This window comes from Lepidochelys olivacea, assembly GCF_965140295.1.
Source record: "Lepidochelys olivacea isolate rLepOli2 genome assembly, chromosome: 1".
In the NCBI taxonomy this organism is placed as follows: Eukaryota; Metazoa; Chordata; order Testudines; family Cheloniidae; genus Lepidochelys; species Lepidochelys olivacea.
Window position 1 is genome coordinate 58,768,032 of NC_140411.1, and position 19,151 is coordinate 58,787,182.

Consider the following 19,151-nt stretch of genomic DNA (forward strand, 5'->3'; position numbering starts at 1 on the left):
TGGCTGGAGAAAATTCTATGGCCTGTGTAGTGCAATTTCTGGTCAGAGACAAGCTCCGTCTAAAGCTTGTATTCCAGACAGTGGGAGAAGAGTCCTTTTAGCCTCTGATTGTCAGGGCCCCGTTTGCTCTGCCACCGCATAGCAGCCTCAGTTAGGCATGGCCACCGTGCCAGTCTGACAGTCTCTATCACCACACGTTGTCCTTTTTCAACTCCCCAAATAGAACGCTGCGTTCTAGGGCCCCTGTGATTTCTTTTTTCTTTATGGTTGAGTTTGACATTACCAAAGGCAAACTGTATGAGCCTTCCTGCAGACAGGTAGTGACACCCCAGAGCCACCTTCCTGCCCAAGGCAGCTGGTGGGTGCCCATAACCCTAACACCTTCCCCACCATCTGTCTCTCTCTGCCCAAGGCTGACACAAGGTCACAGTGATTTCCCCCTGCTTCTCTGTGCCTCGGGCTGCTGCAGGCTGGCCGTGCCTGACTCTCTGTGCCAGGGGCTGCCGCAGGCTGGCAGAGCCTCTCTGTGCCCAGGGCTTCTGCAGGCTGGCAGCAATATTCCCGCCAATTTTTGACAGGCCCTGTGCGCGAAAAAATTCTTCTGTGCAAATTTTTGTGCATGCGGTGTTTCATCATGTGCGGGGGGTTTAGGATCTGTGTGCAGGCCACAGCTGAGAGGGAACAGTGGCTGGCGGTGCCTTCCCGCCTCTCTGTGCCCGGGCCTCCTACAGGCTGGCAGTGCCCCCTCCCCGCGTGCCCGGGGCTGCCGCAGGGTGGCCCGGCCCCGCCCCCGGCCCTGGCGGTGGCCGCTCTGTGGGCTGGGCCGCCGGCCGCGTGGGGTGGAGGCGGGGGTGGCAGCCGCTGCCGTGGTGAGCGCGGCATGGCCGGGCGCGGGGCCGCAGCTCCCCCGCTGCTCAGCGCGGCGGCGGCGGGCTCGTTGGCGGTGTGCGCGCTGCAGCTGGGCCTGGCCTGGGCGCTGGGCCGGAGGCTGGGCGGGCGCTGCCCGCCGGCGGATCGCTGGGTGCTGGGCTGGCTCTGCTACGACGTGCTGGTGCATTGCACGCTGGTGAGTGCGGCCCGGGCCGGGGGCAGCCCGCTCGGGGAATGGCCGGGCCCACAGTGGGGTAGCGGGAGCCGGTGCTGCGGGAGAGGAAGGGGGGCTGTTCTGGGGCATGGGGCTGGTCAGAAAAGGGGGCGGCGCGGTGAGGAATGGGGGGGACGCGGCTTCCCTAGCTCAGCCCAACACAGGCGGGTATGAACCAGACCCAGCCTGAGGCAGTTGCCAGAAGCCCTCTCCCCCTTCCCCCCCCCGTAACAAAACACAGCTGCCCCCCGCGTGGTAAATGCACCCCCATGTCTCCGCGTCATGGGCAAACTACTCTCCTGGCGCAGACGCTGCCTCGCACTATTACGGCTCAGTACTGGGCGTTCAATATTTCAGCGGCCGCAGACACAGGCAGTAACTCCAGCTGTCAGAGAGCCGGTTCCTACTTTATCAGTGGCCATGGCCCTATAAATCTGACTACCCTGGGCAAGAGTTTGGAGGCATCCTGGTTTGCTGCTGGTCTTACAAGTCCTCAGCCTCTTGAGTCACTGAGGCTTCTGGTAGGATTTGATCAATTTTACATTTTTAAATACTTCAGAAGCCAAGTCAATGTGCCCACTCGGCAAGCTGTACCGGACAGGCGTGTGGGGGGAAAACCTGCTGCAATCTTTTTTTCACAAGAAAATTAAGACCACCGAGTGGTGGTGGAACTTGTAGGCTGTGTCATCTTCTTAGGGCTTTGTAGCTGCTCTGTCAGTTTCAAGTCAAAGTCAGAATGATTTGTTTAATTGATTAGAAGAACTTAGTGAAAACTCAGTTTTTCTCCCAGTTCATCCACAGAAAGATTACTGCTTCACTTGATGTTACAGAGAAATCTTAACTCTTGCTGAAATTTAGAGGATAGCTGAAAACATTTAAGTGAAACTACTTCTTGTATCCAGCCAAGCACTGGAAAAATCACTGTGTGTTTGAGATTTGGACCACGTATGTCCTTTGTAATCAAACAGCCTTTCACTTGTCTCAGGAAATCAAAATGTTATATTCAGCTCTTTTATCACGTCTGGGACATCAACCACAACACATGCAATCAGTTTCTTTGCGCTTCTGCAGCACATCATGACTTGCATCACTAAGTCCTGAGACAGACCCATGAATCCAAGCACTGGGCAATATCTTACGGGTGATGGGCTCACTTCAACAAATGCATCTTGCCCATAGCACATAATTATGTCCTGATTTTCAAAAGTCTCGCTGACTTCAGTGGGAGCTGAAGTTGCTCATCACCTTTGAAAATCAAGCTGTGAATGTGCAGGGCAACGCTCCATTTAATACTGTGGACAGATTTTATACAGAGTTCAGACTTGGTTGATATCAATATTTTACACATCTTTAACAAAGCATCCTGAAAACTTTTCAGCTGACAGTCAGTTGCTTTCACAGAACTCCACCTGCCATCCTACTAGTTCCAGAAAGTGGCTTTGATCTCATGACAACACGCTCCTTTCACATTTGCTAGTGACATGGTGAGGAAATGCACAGATTGTAATGATGGAGCAATTTCTGAGGAATGTTATCCATCACTGTCGTCTAGGTTCAAATTATGAGCAAGCACATGGGACATAAACATCAGAAGAATGTTTGTTTATGTAAGCCTGCACTGCGTCTTTCAGTGATCCCCTACAACCTGTACTGCGGGCCATGAGATTGGGCACTGCTCTGCCCCTCTCCTTTCTTCCCCACAACCTGATGATGTTGGCTCCCATCCCTTCCTTCCTTTTGCTCAGGGCTGAACTACTGCGTGGAAGAGGTAGTAAGTGGAAGCTGGCAGTCTTCTCTGAGTTCCACCTAGCCTGATCTAGGCTATGTATTCTAGGTATCTAACTGCTTTCCACATTAATTAGATTGGCAATAACATAGTCCCTAGTGGCCTTCATAGAATCTCTCTCTCTCTCGCTCCTTTTTTGGGGTTATAGAAATTTCTGCTTGGGGAGGCAGTTGTTGTGAATATAGATTCAGAAATTCCAAGGCCAGAAGGGACCATGGTGATCATCTAGTCTGACCTCCTGTATAACACTGGCCATAAAATTTTCCCAAAATAAACCCTAGAGCATATCTTTTAGAAGATACATACATTTAAAAATGGTCAGTGATGGAGAATCCACCATGACCTTTGGTAAATGGTTCCTATGGTTAATTACTCTCACTATTACAAATGTATGCCTTATTTCTAGTTTGAATTTGTCTATCTTAAACTTCCAGCCATTGTATCATGTTATACCTTTCCCTAATAGATTGAAGAGCCTATTATTATATATTTGTTCCCCATGAAGATGCTTACAGACTGTAATCAAGTCACCCTTTAACCATCTCTTTGTTAACCTAAACAGATTGAGTTCTTTGAGTCTATTGCTATAAGGCATGTTTTGTAATCCTTCTTGTGGCTCTTCTCTGAACGCTCTCCAGTTTATCAGCTTCCTTCTTGAATTGTGGGCACCAGAACTGGACACGCTATTCCGGCAGTGATCACACCCGTGCTAAATACAGAGGTAAAATAACCTCTCTACCCCTACTTGAGATTTCCTTGTTTATGCATCCCAGGATCGCATTATGTCACCGACAGAAACTCTTTTCTATCCCTTCATTGTCTAGGAAGCATATCTTCAGCCCTCTCAAAAACCCCAAACAGATGTCTCTTGCTATATGACCAAAAAGTCATCAAATTTGGGCTTGTTGGGACCAAGGTGAGGAGCAAGTTCCAGAGTCCTGGAGCCCTCACAGACACCCTTCCAGCCTCCCCAACTGTTATAACAAAGGAGATCTCAGCTTGAGTGCCTCTCCTGACAGCAGCTGTGATGGCACAGCAGAGGGAGAGAGGCGATCCCTTGGATAGGCCAGTCCCACCGCTTACAGCTTTGTGAGTCATAACCAACATCTTAAACTTCACAAAGAGGCCAACTGGCAGCCAACACAGATCCTGGAACACTGGTGTCATGCTCCCAGTCTGATATCCCATTCAGTACGTGAGCTGCTGCGTTTTGAACCTGTTTCAGTCTCCAAATGGTTTCCAACTGTAGCTCCACACAAAGCACAATGCAATAGTCTAGTCTGGAGGTAGCAAAAGCCTAGATAACGGTTACAAAGTCTGCATCCAAAAGGACAGGTCAGAACCTCCTAGCAAAACACAGACGGCAAAAAGCTGCCCAGGTTACTGCTGTAATGCTGTTGACACACTGCAGCGTGGGGTGTGTCTAAAAGCATTCCTTCCCTGCGAACCCTATTCCCTAAAAGGACTGCTTTTATGTGTGCAAAAGTTTTCATGCTCATTCAGTGCTTGGCACCTCTGCTGCAGGTGTAATTTTTGATGGTTTTTGGGGTAGGTAACAGATTAAGGTTCCTTGCTCATTCCCTGTAGACCTCCAAACAGCAAACTGATTTGTAATAACTTCCTTGCTGACCAGGTTAGAGTCAAACCAAGGGCTTACAGATGAAAGGTTCCCTATTTCATTCGTAATCCCTTGAATCATCTCATTCCTTTCCCCTCATTCCTCTTTCTTGTGCCCCCTCAGAGCCTCTCCACCTTCTTGGACTGTTTCATCAGCTGCCAATAGGGGTTGAGCTTATCAACATTCAAATAAAAACCTAAAGATAAATACGATCGATTAGGTCTTCATAGTGATCGCTGCTTCTCAGTTCAGTCCTGTCACATAGTGACAGTCCTTAACAGCTGCAGCAAATTAAATCTTTGGATGGCACACAATCAGCATCCTTGCCCATTTTGTCCGAATGGAGACAGTACTGTGTGAGATGCATTGGCAGGAATGGTAAGTAAAATATTTGATATATATGGCCTGGATCCTGGCTGATGTGATGCTTAAGCAAACTGCTGCTATGAGAAGCCACCTGTCTTCTTGTATAGTGTCATAAATATAAAGGGAAGGGTAAACCCCTTTGAAATCCCTCCTGGCCAGGGGAAAGCTCCTCTCACTGTAAAGGGTTAAGAAGCTAAAGGTAACCTCGCTGGCACCTGACCAAAATGACCAATGAGGAGACAAGATACTTTCAAAAGCTGGGAGGAGGGAGAGAAACAAAGTCTCCAGACTAGACTATTGTCTGTCTATATGCTGGTTTCTGCCGGGGATGGACCAGGAATGGAGTCTTAGAACTTTTAGTAAGTAATCTAGCTAGGTATGTGTTAGATTATGATTTCTTTAAATGGCTGAGAAAAGAATTGTGCTGAATAGAATAACTATTTCTGTCTGTGTATCTTTTTTGTAACTTAAGGTTTTGCCTAGAGGGGTTCTCTATGTTTTTGAATCTAATTACCCTGTAAGATATCTACCATCCTGATTTTACAGGGGGGATTTCTTCATTTCTATTTACTTCTATTTTTATTAAAAGTCTTCTTGTAAGAAAACTGAATGCTTTTTCATTGTTCTCAGATCCAAGGGTTTGGGTCTGTGGTCACTTATGCAAATTGGTGAGGCTTTTTATCCAACATTTCCCAGGAAATGGGGGGTGCAAGTGTTGGGAGGATTGTTCATTGTTCTTAAGATCCAAGGGTCTGGGTCTGTAGTCACCTAGGCAAATTGGTGAGGCTTTTTACCAAACCTTGTCCAGGAAGTGGGGTGCAAGGTTTTGGGAAGTATTTTGGGGGGAAAGACGCGTCCAAACAGCTCTTCCCCAGTAACCAGTATTAGTTTGGTGGTGGTAGCGGCCAATCCAAGGACAACGGGTGGAATATTTTGTACCTTGGGGAAGTTTTGACCTAAGCTGGTAAAGATAAGCTTAGGAGGTTTTTCATGCAGGTCCCCACATCTGTACCCTAGAGTTCAGAGTGGGGGAGGAACCTTGACATATGGTATGTCTGTCTGTCATGTCCAACGAGGACATCATGGCAGCTTGTGTCTTCTTGTATCGTAGCACAGGCCCTGAATTCCTTCCCTCATCTCTCCCAGCAGAAAATCAGTCTGTTCACTAGGGTCATGTGTTTAAAATGCAGGTCATTTTTCAATGTTACGAGAAGTTTAATATTGAGATCAGGTATTTTTTAATTGATTTTGTTTCACCAAGAGTGCCAGTTGCAGCATATAAATAAAATATACCACAAGTGAAACGGCTAGATTTGTTTTAATGAGGTCTGAGGACAAAGTGGGCAATGGGTTGACGTTGTGTTGGGATATATACACCATCCTGCCTCTGAAGGGATTAATGTGGGCCTCAAAGGCCAGTTAACCCACCTTGTTGCACCTAGAGGATTAATTAAAGCCCAGCTGAAGAAGGAGTTGGGCGATGACTATAAAGAAAGGGAGCCTGGAGCAGAAGGGGGCTGTAGGGAGAAACTCTCTGGAACTAGAGAGTGGAGAAGTTAGGAGGGTAAAGGATGAAGCCCAGGGAGAAAGTTGGCCCTGGGCGCCTTCCCTAAGTAGAGAAGTCTGGTAGGAGAGACACAGAGCAATATGGGAGGTAGAGCAGGCTGCAGTGGTGTGCAACCCTGATAAAAGGGTAAGGTGTGGCAGGTGAGAGAGACCTGGCAGATGTTCGATGGAGGAACAGAGCAAGGGAAATTTGAGACATGAAAGGCCAAGCCTGAGGAGGGCAGAAGTTGGTTTGTTTGTACTTTTGGAGTGGGATTTATTAGGGGATTCTATGGGAGAATCTTGCGAGTCCTGGCTCTGAAAAAAGGGTGAACTTAGAGAGGCTGTGGAAGAGACCTGCTGACAGACTACGGTAGGAAGAAGTCCAGGGAGGCAGCAGAAGGGAGTCGCTCGACGGAACAGACAGTGGCTGGAACCCACTGTAGCGGGGTGACCAGGGTTTCCCTACCAGCTACTGGTGAGGTGACAGCCCCTGAGATGGGGATAAGCTCAATTGCGAACCCTGAGAGGAGGGTGTGAGGACAATGGGGCTGAAGACCTTTTGTAAGGATTATTGTAGGATTCTCTATAACCCCAGAAGGGGTAGAACTAAAATGCAAACTGGCCAGAGGCCCAAGTTGCGAGAAGAGGCAGATCACCACAGGACTGGAGCAACCATCAACAAGGGGATGTACCAGCAGTGAGCCAACCATTCTACTATTGTCCTTTTCCGGTCTCATAATTTTATTACTGCTTGAGTTTTGTGTGGCTTATGTGACTTAGCAATACTAATATGTCACTAACATATCATTAGAAAAAAATATTTAGCCAAGGGGGTTTTAAAAATATTAGGGGGGCAGGGATATAGGTTACTAATATATGCACAAGGGACTAATAATGCTTCATTTTAAGTAGAACAGTTTGCTTGATCAGTTTTTGCAATTGGCCCAATATCTGCTTTAAAACGCTTACAACCCTATCCCTCTGTTTTTCTGGATTCCTTTTTTAAAATACAGTTTATTCTGTGTTCTTGTTCAGTTTTGCTAATGAAGATGCAGCTGCTGCACAGAATTGTATTTAAAAAACAGGGGTCCCTGAGAATAGGAACCTCAGGTCGAGGGGCGCTTTACCATGTCATCAGAAATTAAAGACCAGGTCTGTGAACTTTACTGACAGGATTTCTCATCATAAAGACTAAACTAAACAATCTAATCTAGGAATTTATATGGCCTCCATCACTGTAGTACCTGAGCACCTTATCTGAGAGTCCATCAAAAACATACTTAATGATAGATTTGAAATATCATCAAATTATGCAAAAAAAAACAAACCCCTCAAACCCTCCTGTGTTAAAGCTGAGAGTGGAATGATGAGAGTTTTGTGCTTTTTCAATAGTAATTCAGCCATATTGTACATGTTGTGTGTTTTGTCTTTGCTGTTGGGTACACGGGTTTCTCTTTGCTGCTTTCCTACTTATTATGTTCAATATGGATGGACTGAAGATTGGGCATGGAGAGTCCGAGAGTGCTGCTTTGCCTTAGATATGGTGATGTCCTGTTCTTTTGCCAGCCCCTGTGACTTTCTCTTCCTGCCTTTCTGTCTTTGCAGCAGGTGGATGAAGAACAGTTGCTGATGCAGTTGTGCCTCTCTCTACTGTGTGTCATAGAATATCAGGGTTGGAAGGGACCTCAGGAGGTCATCTAGTCCAACCCCCTGCTCCTCATCCTCAAGAGGATGGAAGAATACTGAGCAAAGTGGTTGGGAGGTCAGGGTGGGGCCAGGGCCCAGAATGGAAAATTGTGCATCGTTGTCATGGCTGAGTTAAAAATCCAGTACGTTTTTCCAAATCTGCCAGGATGCAACCATGTGTGTTTATGTTTTTTTGTTTGTTTGTTTCAAACAGTCCTAATGAGGAACTCTTTCACCTCTAGAAAACCTTCTTTAATCCAGCCCAGGTTGTAATTCCCTAAAGGTGTTCTCACGTGAAGGTTGTTCAGTGCCTTCCGACTGTAGAATGAACTGTTGGTCTCACTACAGTTCCTAGTGGACAGATATCACAAAGATGAACACCTCATCAGATAATTGAAGATAAATGAACTATCCTATGCTATCTAGAGGTGATCCTTCCAGAACAGGGTTGCAGCATGCTGGTACAGCTCTGCAATGAAGCCTGCTCTTCTGGTGCCTGGACTGTACTGCTCTGAGCAGAAATAAACACCTTCATCCCGCAGGGCTGCCAACCTGGAACTTTGCCCAGTGCCACATTTGACAGAACTGTTCCCTCTTGTCTCTTATTGGTGTTCTCTCCAGAGGGGCTGACATGGCGTTCCCTGTTCTTGTAGTCATCGGTATGATCCCCCGCAACTCCAGAGCTTTTTATATAAATACATTGGTACTACTCCTAACCACTGGACTTAGCTCTCACCAGAATTGATTATTCTTAGAATTTATTCATAGGGTAACCTTTTTTTAAATTGTAACTAGAGTGAGGTCAGGTAGTAGTTCATACCCTTCATGCTGTTAATACAAGGATAAAATTGAAAACAACTTTATATTATCAGGGAGATTTCAGAGGCTGCTTGTCTTTCTTTGCTGTCACAGTCTTTGATTCTCTTACGTTCTTATGCTCTGTAACTTTCCTTTCTCCAACTCCCTTTCACTTCCCTATCACTGGTCTTCTTACAAGCTTTTCCTGGCTTACTATGAAACATTCCTGGCTAACAGTTAACCATCTCTCCTCCTTTTGGTGCCACTGCACTCCTGTCAGAGCTCTCTTCCTTCACTCACCAACTGAATACTGGAATACTTTTATGTTTTCTGACTGAAGGTGTGATATAAGTGCACGATTATATTATAGTTGACTCTGGATCTTGGGAAAGTGGGTTTTGTAGCCAGTTGAAATTTGCAAGTTTAAATGTCTTGGTTCTGATGTCAAATTTGTTGGACACCCACAATGTGTTTGCCTAGGGGGCTTATGCATATGAGGGAAATGGAAAAGAAGTGTGGAGAGTAGACCTAAAATACTACAGTTGATGCTTTACAGCTCGAAATGGTCCTATTTCTTTAAACAGAGGGGTCTCAGGCACTACAGGATTACTTGAATGCATGCTGGTTGATTATTGTATAAAATGCATTGAAAGGCATGTCCAGTATGTGGCACTGCTGAGGTGTTTACACACCGGATTTCTATATTTATTAATAGTTTCCTTATCTAATCTATGACATTCCTAGAATGTCCTACACCATATTCTGAGTGCTAATATGAATGTTGTCTTGCTTCAGTGAAATTAGAACATATTTCTGCCTTGTTTTCCCCCCTTAGGAGGGCCCCTTTGTGTACCTGTCTTTAATAGGAACAGTGGCAGAGTCAGACAACATATTTGCCTCTCTGTGTAAGTATCATTTTCATTTAATGATGGCAGGAGTACTTGTCAGGTGTAGGGGTATTGGGTGTGGTGGCACAAGGAACCGTAGGGTGCATATGTGGCCCCAACAGATATTGGTAGCCAAAGAATCCAATTTCATATACACAGTAAGAGTGGATTTCATATGGACAGTCACTCAAAGAAGAACAATTGTTTATTTTTATGTGTAGGGAAAGCTTTGAGGAACCAGAATCTCATGGTAGTTTATATCCCACATTTGGTTTACTTTATGCCCCGATGGGGTAATGTCCCCTTTAGTCCAAATCATCTGTTCCAAAAACAAAACCCAGCAACCACTCTGCCTTTGAGAAAGTAAGGAGGAAAAACCAGCATTATTAAGGTCTAATGTGATTATACCATAGCCTCTGAGTTTCCTCTGCAGTAAGTTTATGCTGCTTGTGATGACATATGAGTGGCTAAAAACACACTGCTGGAACAGCATCTTGAAGAGACTAATGTTTAGGCTGATTCATTGCTTGTTAATTTAATGAAGAGAGCAACATCATTCTGATTTCACATCCGCTCCCTCTGTGATGAAGTCTAAAGCTGACATTTTGGGAACTTAATGTATCTAATTTTCTTGATATTTGTTCTTACTGTAAAGAAGTCTTGTTAGTTAAAATGCAGCATCTGTGACCCTTATATCATAATAGGGCTACAGAACAAAATGACAACTTCTGTTTTTAATCTTTTGTTTTGATAAGCGGCCTGATCCTGTCATCTTTGTGCACCCAAAATGCATGGCTTAGAATGGGAGTTCAGGGTGAGACAGACAGGACTATGCCAATTTTCTTTTCAAAACCCTTTATGCTTGGGGCATCTGTACTATACTTCAAAACAATCCCAATTATGGTTGTGTCTTCGCAATGCTATTTTTGCAGACACCGGTCCACATTGTTAATAAACATACTATAGCATGAACTGATAAAACTGAATAATTGTCTTTGCACTGCAGAAACTAACACAAACTTGTATATCAAACAGCATTAGTGAACTGTTCTGTCATTCTAACTCAATACAGACTGTCACTCAAGGACAGCTTGACTTACTTGACTTTTGTTTCTTTAAAGATTGTTCTGTTCCCTCCATGATGCCAGTGTGTTATATCATTAAATATTGAATCCTATTTATTGAATATCTTTTCCATTAGGACAGTTTTTTAATTAGAAACTTCTGCATCTATCCACCTAGGTATTTCTGTGGCCTTCATCACCATAGTATAAGAGAATCTGCCCCTTCAACTCTAGGGGAAATTATTTCTCTGTCAATTATGGTAACTGGCTCTGTAGACAAATGTGTGCAGTCCATTTGCAGTTACTGTCTTATTTAAATGTTGATTCCTTATGGATGTAAACTAGAAAAGGAGTCCAATTCTTCCCTCATTTAATATAGCTAGTACGGCTGCAGGTGTAACTGAAATCAGAATTTGGCTGGAGCGCTGTAAAATATAAAACTAATTTTAAGGTGTTGGGGGAAATAGCTGAGTTCTAGAAACAAATCTTCAGGATTTGTCTAACCACAATTATCCCCAGTGGTTAACAAGCTTTTTCATTTTCCTCATGTGTACTTTAGGAATAAAGACAGCACAAGTAAAGTCTTTTTCTAGATTTTGGTGGGGTTTTTTTCCTCTATAGAAGTTACCTGATGAACATGGATGCCTACATTCAGGGAAAAATTTCCTTTGAAAGAAATCTATATAATCCATCACTTGAGCAAACAAACAGTGGTAATCTCATTTCTGAAACACTTGGATGCTCACCTCAAACATCATTTCATAAAGTAAAATTTTTAGTCACCTAAGTCCATTGGGTGCTTAGGTGCTTTTGAAAATGTTACGCATAATCTTCCATCAGTGCAGGGGAGCAATATTGTCTGTTCTCCCAGACTAAGGAGTTATCTTCTTGAATTGATTATACCGGTAATAGAATTAACTGTTATGTTAAATTTTTTAGGGAAAGAATATGGAAGAGCAGATGCAAGGTGGCTTTATTCTGATCCAACCATTGTGTCTCTGGAAATATTAACTGTTGTTTTGGATGGCCTTCTAGCTCTGATCCTCATTTATGCTATTATCAAAGATAAGTACTACAGGTAAGTCCTGTTAGAAATCCAACAATTACTTGGTGCAAAGTACATGAATAGAATAGATTCTTGCATTAGAGTATGTTGGCTGGGAAAAATTGTGTATTGTAGAAAACTAGGATCTGAAGTAACACTTGGGCTATTGGGCTGCCTTCAAGCTGCAGAAGTCTGGGACACAGGAGAATATTATGAGAGATGACATTTGACTATGCAGCTTTGTGTGCTGTGCAAGAAGTTGCTTAATCTGTTTCTAGCGAGTATTTCAAGGACAATTGTAACAGTAGGCAACCATGTTCTACTAACTTTATATAACCTGAGCCTCCACTCCAATGCTTTAGCACCTGCAAGGGTAGAGCCTGCAGCCCCTAGATGAGTCCCTTTTGCTGATTTGAGATGGTTGCAGGACAGCTATCTCCACCTGATACCTCCTTGAGAGCAGAGGATCTTTCACCCCTAGGAACATGCAGGCAGCAATTGTGACTCCCGGATCAATCAAGAGATCCTAATTATAGTGTCATTTAAACAATGTACTGTCTTAAAAGAGATTACTTTTAGTCCCACCTGGGCACAGCTAGAGGAAGGTGCCAAAACTTAAGCTACAAAGATGAAGGGTGGGTAGTTATGTTCTTACTTGATATTATCGGTGTCTCCATTCATAGCTGTTCCTTGGAGCTACCTGCTAATAGTAGTCTGAAAGTCAGTGATCCCTGTTCTAAGATGAGACTATCTGCTTTTTGAAGGGAAACCCAGTATTTCCAAATACTGTCCCCTCCTGCATGGGTACCTAGGTCAGTTAGTTTCACTATACTTTGGTTTGGAGTATGTGCAGTCTTGTTTTTCTTCGTTTCCCTCGTTGGAGTCTTCAAGCACAGAAACTGGTGCTGGTCCCTGTGTATATTCCACATGTGGGTACACATGCACTTCATGCTCCTGAGACTGGAGAATTGGCAAGTAGTGTCCGTTGGTCCACTCCTGTACCCTGGCATTCCTCATGCTCAGTACCCAGGGTATGAGGTAAGGTGAGGTGTGGCCTGACGGCCTCCACAGTTCCTTCCCACCACCAGATGGCCTGAGTTGGAATCCTCTGGGTCCAAAGCAGCTTTATCATCTTACCTGTAAACATATTGTAAATAGTTCTTAGAATTTTACTGTTTTTAGTGCTTTTCTAGTAGCTTTTTAGTTACTATAGAGTAGTTTTTCCCCATCTCAGGGACCCTTCCCGGTCCCCTCTCTACCCCCAGGAGAAGGTCTGTGCCCAGAGTTCTGGGGTTTAAGAACCGTATCTCTGGCCCACGTTCCTTCTCTGCCAGCAATAACTATCCACGCTGTCTTTATTGCTTGGGGAGGCTCGCATCTCTGCCAAGTTCAGCTTCTGCTGCTCCTTCCCTACCCAAACCCAAAAGGGAGGAGAGCTTCAGCTGAGGATGCAGCTCATGGAGAAAGCCAGGAGACCCCAGTGAGATCCAGGCTGGGAGGATCCTCCTGTACATCGGCCTCATTCTACAAGCAGCTTCCCTCTGAGCACTATCTCTGGAGCAGAGGCCAGGTCTGTAAAGTCTAAGGACTCATTGTTTCCGGCCTCTCATTAGGCTAAGGGGCACAGTGATGTACTTCCCCAGTGCACAAAATTCTCTGGCAGACAATCTCAGCAGACACTGCTCCACAGACCACGAGTGGGAAATTCACAATTCAGTCCTAAATGAAACCTTCACTCAATGAGGAATGCCATCCTGGGACCTGTTCACTTCCCAGAAGAACAACGTATTCCTCTCCAGAGCAGTACCAGCTCAGGACTTCTATCATGAACAGAACATCTGAGGTATGCCTTTTCTCCCATTCCACTGCTCCTCAGGTTCTGGGGAAAATTTGCCATGAGAAAACATAACTCTTTTTTATTGCACCCAAGTGGCCCAGACAAATTTGGTTTGGTTCTGAACCTCCTCAGAGTGTCAACCCACTCTCCCATCAGCATTCAATCCTTCCCACTTCTGCTAACTCAGGAGAACAGTGGGATAAGACATTCCAATCCAGACTCTATGGACCTCATAGCCTGGTATTTGGATGGGCGTCAAATCTAAAGTGTTCATGTTCAGAGGTCATTCAAGCTCTTTTCAACCATGCCAGAAAAGACACTACCAGAAGATATATCTAGCTGCATGGAGGCATTTCTCTATCTGGATGCAACCGAACCAGTTCTTTCCAGACACAGCAGGTGTTCCTGCTATTCCAGACTACCTCATCACTCTCAAGACATCGAGCCTTTCTATCAGCTTGCTTCAGGTCCACCTAGCAGCTATCAGTGCCATCCACCCTCTGGTAAAGGACTAGTTTAGTTTTACTCACCTGATAAGAACCAGATTCCTGAAGGGTCTCTCTAGAACCTTCCCGCCAGTAATGCAACGCCACAATGGGACCTCAATCTCGTTCTCTTACTAATTACAGAACACCCTTTGAACCCTTGGCTATGTGCTCAATGTTCCATCTGTCTGTGAAGGTCGCCTTCCCTGTCGCTGTCACGTCAGACAGGAAGGTGAATGAACTGGCAGCGCTCGTGGCCAACCCGCTACACACCATATTCCATAAGGAAAAGGTTTCCTTTTGCATTCGCCCAGAATTCACCCCAGAGGTGTAGTCTCCGACTTTCACATCAATCGATCAATTCACTTACCGGTATTCTTTCCAAAACCCGATGCTTCCAATGAGGAGAGGAGGCTTTTTTTTTTTTTTACCCCTCCATGTCAGACGAGCTTTAGGTTTTACCTACAAAGAACAGAACCAATTAGAAGAACACTTGGACTTATTCATCCCTGTAGCAGAGTGATGATGGGAACAAACGTTATCTGCTCAAAAGCTGTCTAAGTGGATCTTTGGCTGCATCATCTTCGCTATCAGTTAGTCCAGCTTCCTCCCCCAGATGGGTTGAGGGCCCTTTCCACTAGACCACAGGCAACCTCAATGGCATCCCTTTGAGAAGTACCTATACTGGACATTTGTAGGGCGCCTACTGGGTGTTCCATCCACACCTTCACAAAGGATTACACTTTAATCCAAGCCTCTTCCACAGATGCAACCACTGGGACAGTGATATTACAGAGCTCTGTACTGCCCACATTCCTGCACCTCCCTCCTGTTTAAATACTGCTTACCAGTCATAGTCAGCCACATGTGGAATATGCATAGGGACCAGCACTTGAAGAAGAAGAAATGGAGGTTACTTATTTCGAACCTCCAGTTACAGGTGTTTGGTCCTGATCTGTTTGTATTCCACTACCTGCCCTCCATCCCATCTGCTTCACATCACATCTGGATTTGTGGTAAAGAAAGAACTAGAGCAGAGGGGGACAAACTACAGCCCGCGGGCCACATCCGGCCCACAGGACCCTTCCCTCTGGCCCCCGAGCTCCTGCCAGGGAGCAGGGTCAGGACAGGCTTGCAGAGGAGCCAGCCCAACTTCCCAGCAGTGTGGTGAGCGGGGAGAAGGCTACCCCTGGCCCCTCCCCTTCTGCTCCCTCCCTCCCTCCCTCACAGTCACAGTCCCCCCTGCACCTGGACAGCGTGGCCGCAGCTCCAGCTGGGTGGCACGGCTATAGCGCGGCCAGACCTGGTGCTCCAGGGTGGCACGGTCAGGGGGAGTTCGGGGTTGGGGGAGGCGAGGAGCAGGAGGAGTTGGCCCTCCTCCACCTCCAGCATGTTTGGCCCCTGTCCACAGCAGCCAAGCCCAGACAGGGAGCGAGCCCTGCCCGACTGCCAGGGAGAGCAGACAAATGAGCAGGGGAAATGCACAGGGAAAGGACTGAGCCTCCCTTTCCCTCACCCCACAGGTAACGTGGGGCGGGGAGAGCAGGGAAGGTTGGATAGGGGCCTGGGGGGACCGAGGAGGGGGGGCGGTCTGGGGGTGAGGAGCAGGGGAGATTGGATAGGGGCAGGGGTCCTGGGGGTGGTCAGGCACTGGGGAGCAGGGGGGATTGGATAGGGAACAGACATCCCGGGGGGATGGTCAGGGGGCGGAGAGCAGGGGTGTTTGGATAGGATGCAGGAGTCCCAGGGGGCAGTCAGGGGTGGGGAGCAGGGGGGGTTAGATGGGGGTGGGAGTTCCGGGGGGCTGGAATGGGGGCAAGGGCCAGGCCACACCTCGCTGTTTTGGGAGGCATAGCCTCCCCCAGCCTTCCCTACCTGGCCCTCCATACAATTTCTGTACCCAATGTGGCTCTAGGGCGAAAAAGTTTGCCCACTCCTGAACTTGAGAAATGGTCAGTCTGCACCTCCCCTTATACTTTTGATACTGAGCACAAGGAAGACCAGGGCGCAGGTGTGGACCAATGAAAGCTATTTGCCAATTTTCCCATCTCAGGCACATGGAGTGCATGCTTACCCCCATGTGGAATACAGGTAAGGATCACACATCTTGAAGAACCTCCAGGTACAGGTAAGTAACCTCCGTTTTCTTCTTAGAGTCTTCTCAGTTTGAAGGCTATTTGGATAAGAAAATAAATAATGGGTTCATGTATATTTATATACACACAAGCACCTTGAATTAGGTATAGCACTATTGCAAAAATTCTGTTTGCCAGACAGTCAGTCCTGTCTATACGACAAATTCAACAGTGTTGAGAACCTTGTTACCAGGGCATGTTAAAAAGTTTTATTTTGTATGGAATCTAAATGTGGTTCTTTAGTATAGCTAGAAGCTGGGGCCTAAGCAGCACTGGTAGATTAAGCATATTTCATCCACTGATGGTGGCTTAGTAAACTCTGTGAGTTTAATGTAAACGTTGCTTGTAATGATTAGCAGACCAAAAAAATTATCTGGTTAAGTTATACAGGTTAAAAAGTATATTGGTGCTTTGACTGACTCTGTCTGGCAAACAGAAGGATTGCAATAATCACTCACACATGGCATGGGCATAGCGACGAGCACTCGAAGAAGAAATGGAGGTTAGTTACCTGTAACTGGAGGTTCTTTGAGATATTTGGTCCCTATCTCTATAATGTGAAGCATTATGTAAGTGCTAGCATAAAGTGGCCAAAAGTTTGTTGACAGTTTTTTTCAATGAAAAATGCTGTTTTGTTGACACCAAAATATTTCTTGGAAAAATATAGGGTTTGACAAAAATTTCAGAAAGAATGTTTCTCAGGTCTAGGATGGAATTTTTGGTCAAAACAGGGGAGAAAGACTCCAGAAAAAGATACTCACCTGAGATGAGATCCAGGTTCATGTCCCTGCTCTACCTAATTCGGAACAAGGACTTGAATTTGTGTCTCCCATGTTCCAGCTGAGTCCCCTAATCACCGGACTATTGGCTATTCTGGGGTGGGTTTCATGATTGTTTTGGGGAAAAAAACTTCAAAGGTCTCGTTTTTGTTCTGCATCAGAACTAAAATACATTTCAAAACATGGAAAATTATGTGTGAAACAATTGGTTTTCTGGACAACACTAATTTTTATTGCAGTTGCCTAATTGTCTGTTCTTATTCCTCTTTACAGGCATTTCATACAGATTACATTGTGTGTTTGTGAATTATATGGTGGTTGGATGACGTTCTGCCCAGACTGGCTCATTGGAAGTCCTAACCTAAACACCAGTAACTGGCTTTATCTGTGGGTCTACCTGGTATTTTTTAATGGCATATGGGTAGTGATACCTGGACTTTTATTGTGGCAGTCTTGGTTAGGACTTAAGCAAATGCATCGTGAAAAATCAAATACTAGAAAGAAGATTAGATGAAGATAAGACCACTTCATTAACCCCATTAATTGAGAGATTTTAAATTGTGAGTGTAAGCAGCATTATTGTTTTTGCAGAGACGCAATCAACTGTTCATCTTTGTAGATCACATGTAAATTTTGTTGTAGGACATTGTATTTCAGGCTGATCCTTTCTTAAGAGGAGGAAAATAATTTACATAATGAAGTATATAAAAGTACTCAAACCATTTGCCATATTATTACACTGCATACAATAATAAACAATATATTTTATAACAAAGTGGCGTGCAGATCTTTTTCTTTTATTCCCTCCTCAAAATAAAAATGTTTTTATCCCGCTGGAATCCTTTAACTGCCTGAAGCAAGCAAGCAGTGAAATAATCAAGTTGGCTTTAAGACCTGATTCCACAGCCCTGTTCACCCTTCAATCTCCAAGTATTGTCAAAGTTCAGAGTTTCATTTATATCTGTAGCAGATTGTTTCTCATATGTCAAGACTCTTAGCAACAAATTTTTACTTATATGGAAAAGTATTAGTAATGCAATCTGTCTACTTAAGGTATTAAATCTGAATGAGAACTTGCTGCTTTATCTGTGCCTCAGGAGAGGGTTATGATAAATGCCCTCTGCCTTTCCTTCCCTGCTCCCCACATCCCTCTAAAAATGTCCATTTCACAATTTAAACAGACCTGACTGGCTCCAGGGATGTATTTGCTTCTGGGTGTTGAGACTGCATATATGATTTTACCTTGGATTAAACATTTCAGGTGCTGGTGAAATTTTACCTATACTATATTCCGAAAATGTTTCCTCTATTTGATTTCATCAGTTTCATGTTCACAGATTAATTCACAAACTGTGGAGACTAGATAAGCAGCAGCATTCTTTGATGCAACAAACAGCTTATAACAAACAAATGAGTAATTTAGTTTGTTCAGAAAAATCCATATGCTTTACAGAGGGTATATGGAAGAGTTTTACCTTCTTTTCTTTTTCCTTATCAGGGAAGGAAATAAAGTGTGTGATATCTATACATTGGTGAATATGGCTCACTCTTTACAGGAGGATAATAGAGGACTTTGCCATGAGCCCCATGGAAAGGGAAGCGTATTATTCCAGTGTTCCATAATGTGCCGGGAAGCTGAGGCAGGACAGTGTATCACCCCAAGTGCAGCTGTTCTGCCTGGCTTATAGGGAGGCGGAGCCAAAGCTCAGTCCACTCCCCACCCTTGCGAGCCCACCTGAAGTTGCTGGTGCAGTGGCTCTGCTGAAGCTGCTTCCCCTGTCATGCAATGCAGGTATACAATGCAGTGGAGTAAAGGGGCACCGTACTTCCCCGTGCAGGCCTGCAGAATGGGTTACGAACTAGCCCCAGATAAAGAAAAATCAATCCACTGGGCATTCTTAGTTACAATACTTTTTAAATTAGATGGTGGGGTTTTGTCAGTTACTTTTAGACCACATTGCTCTTTATTACTCGGTATGTTTGATATGTACACTTGAGCAGGGTAACTTGTGTCCAGAAAAGGATTATTTTTG

At 45.0% G+C, this 19,151-nt stretch overlaps 1 protein-coding gene across 1 annotated transcript; it reads left to right on the plus strand.

The window, feature by feature from the left end:
- Positions 1-689: 689 nt before the first annotated feature.
- EBPL (EBP like) lies at positions 690-17,857 on the plus strand. The gene is made up of 4 exons (XM_084630013.1): positions 690-1,066; positions 9,722-9,791; positions 11,777-11,915; positions 17,392-17,857. Exons 1-4 carry the CDS (start codon positions 881-883, stop codon positions 17,630-17,632), a joined length of 636 nt encoding a protein of 211 aa, XP_084486139.1. The 5' UTR covers positions 690-880; the 3' UTR covers positions 17,633-17,857.
- Positions 17,858-19,151: the final 1,294 nt, after the last annotated feature.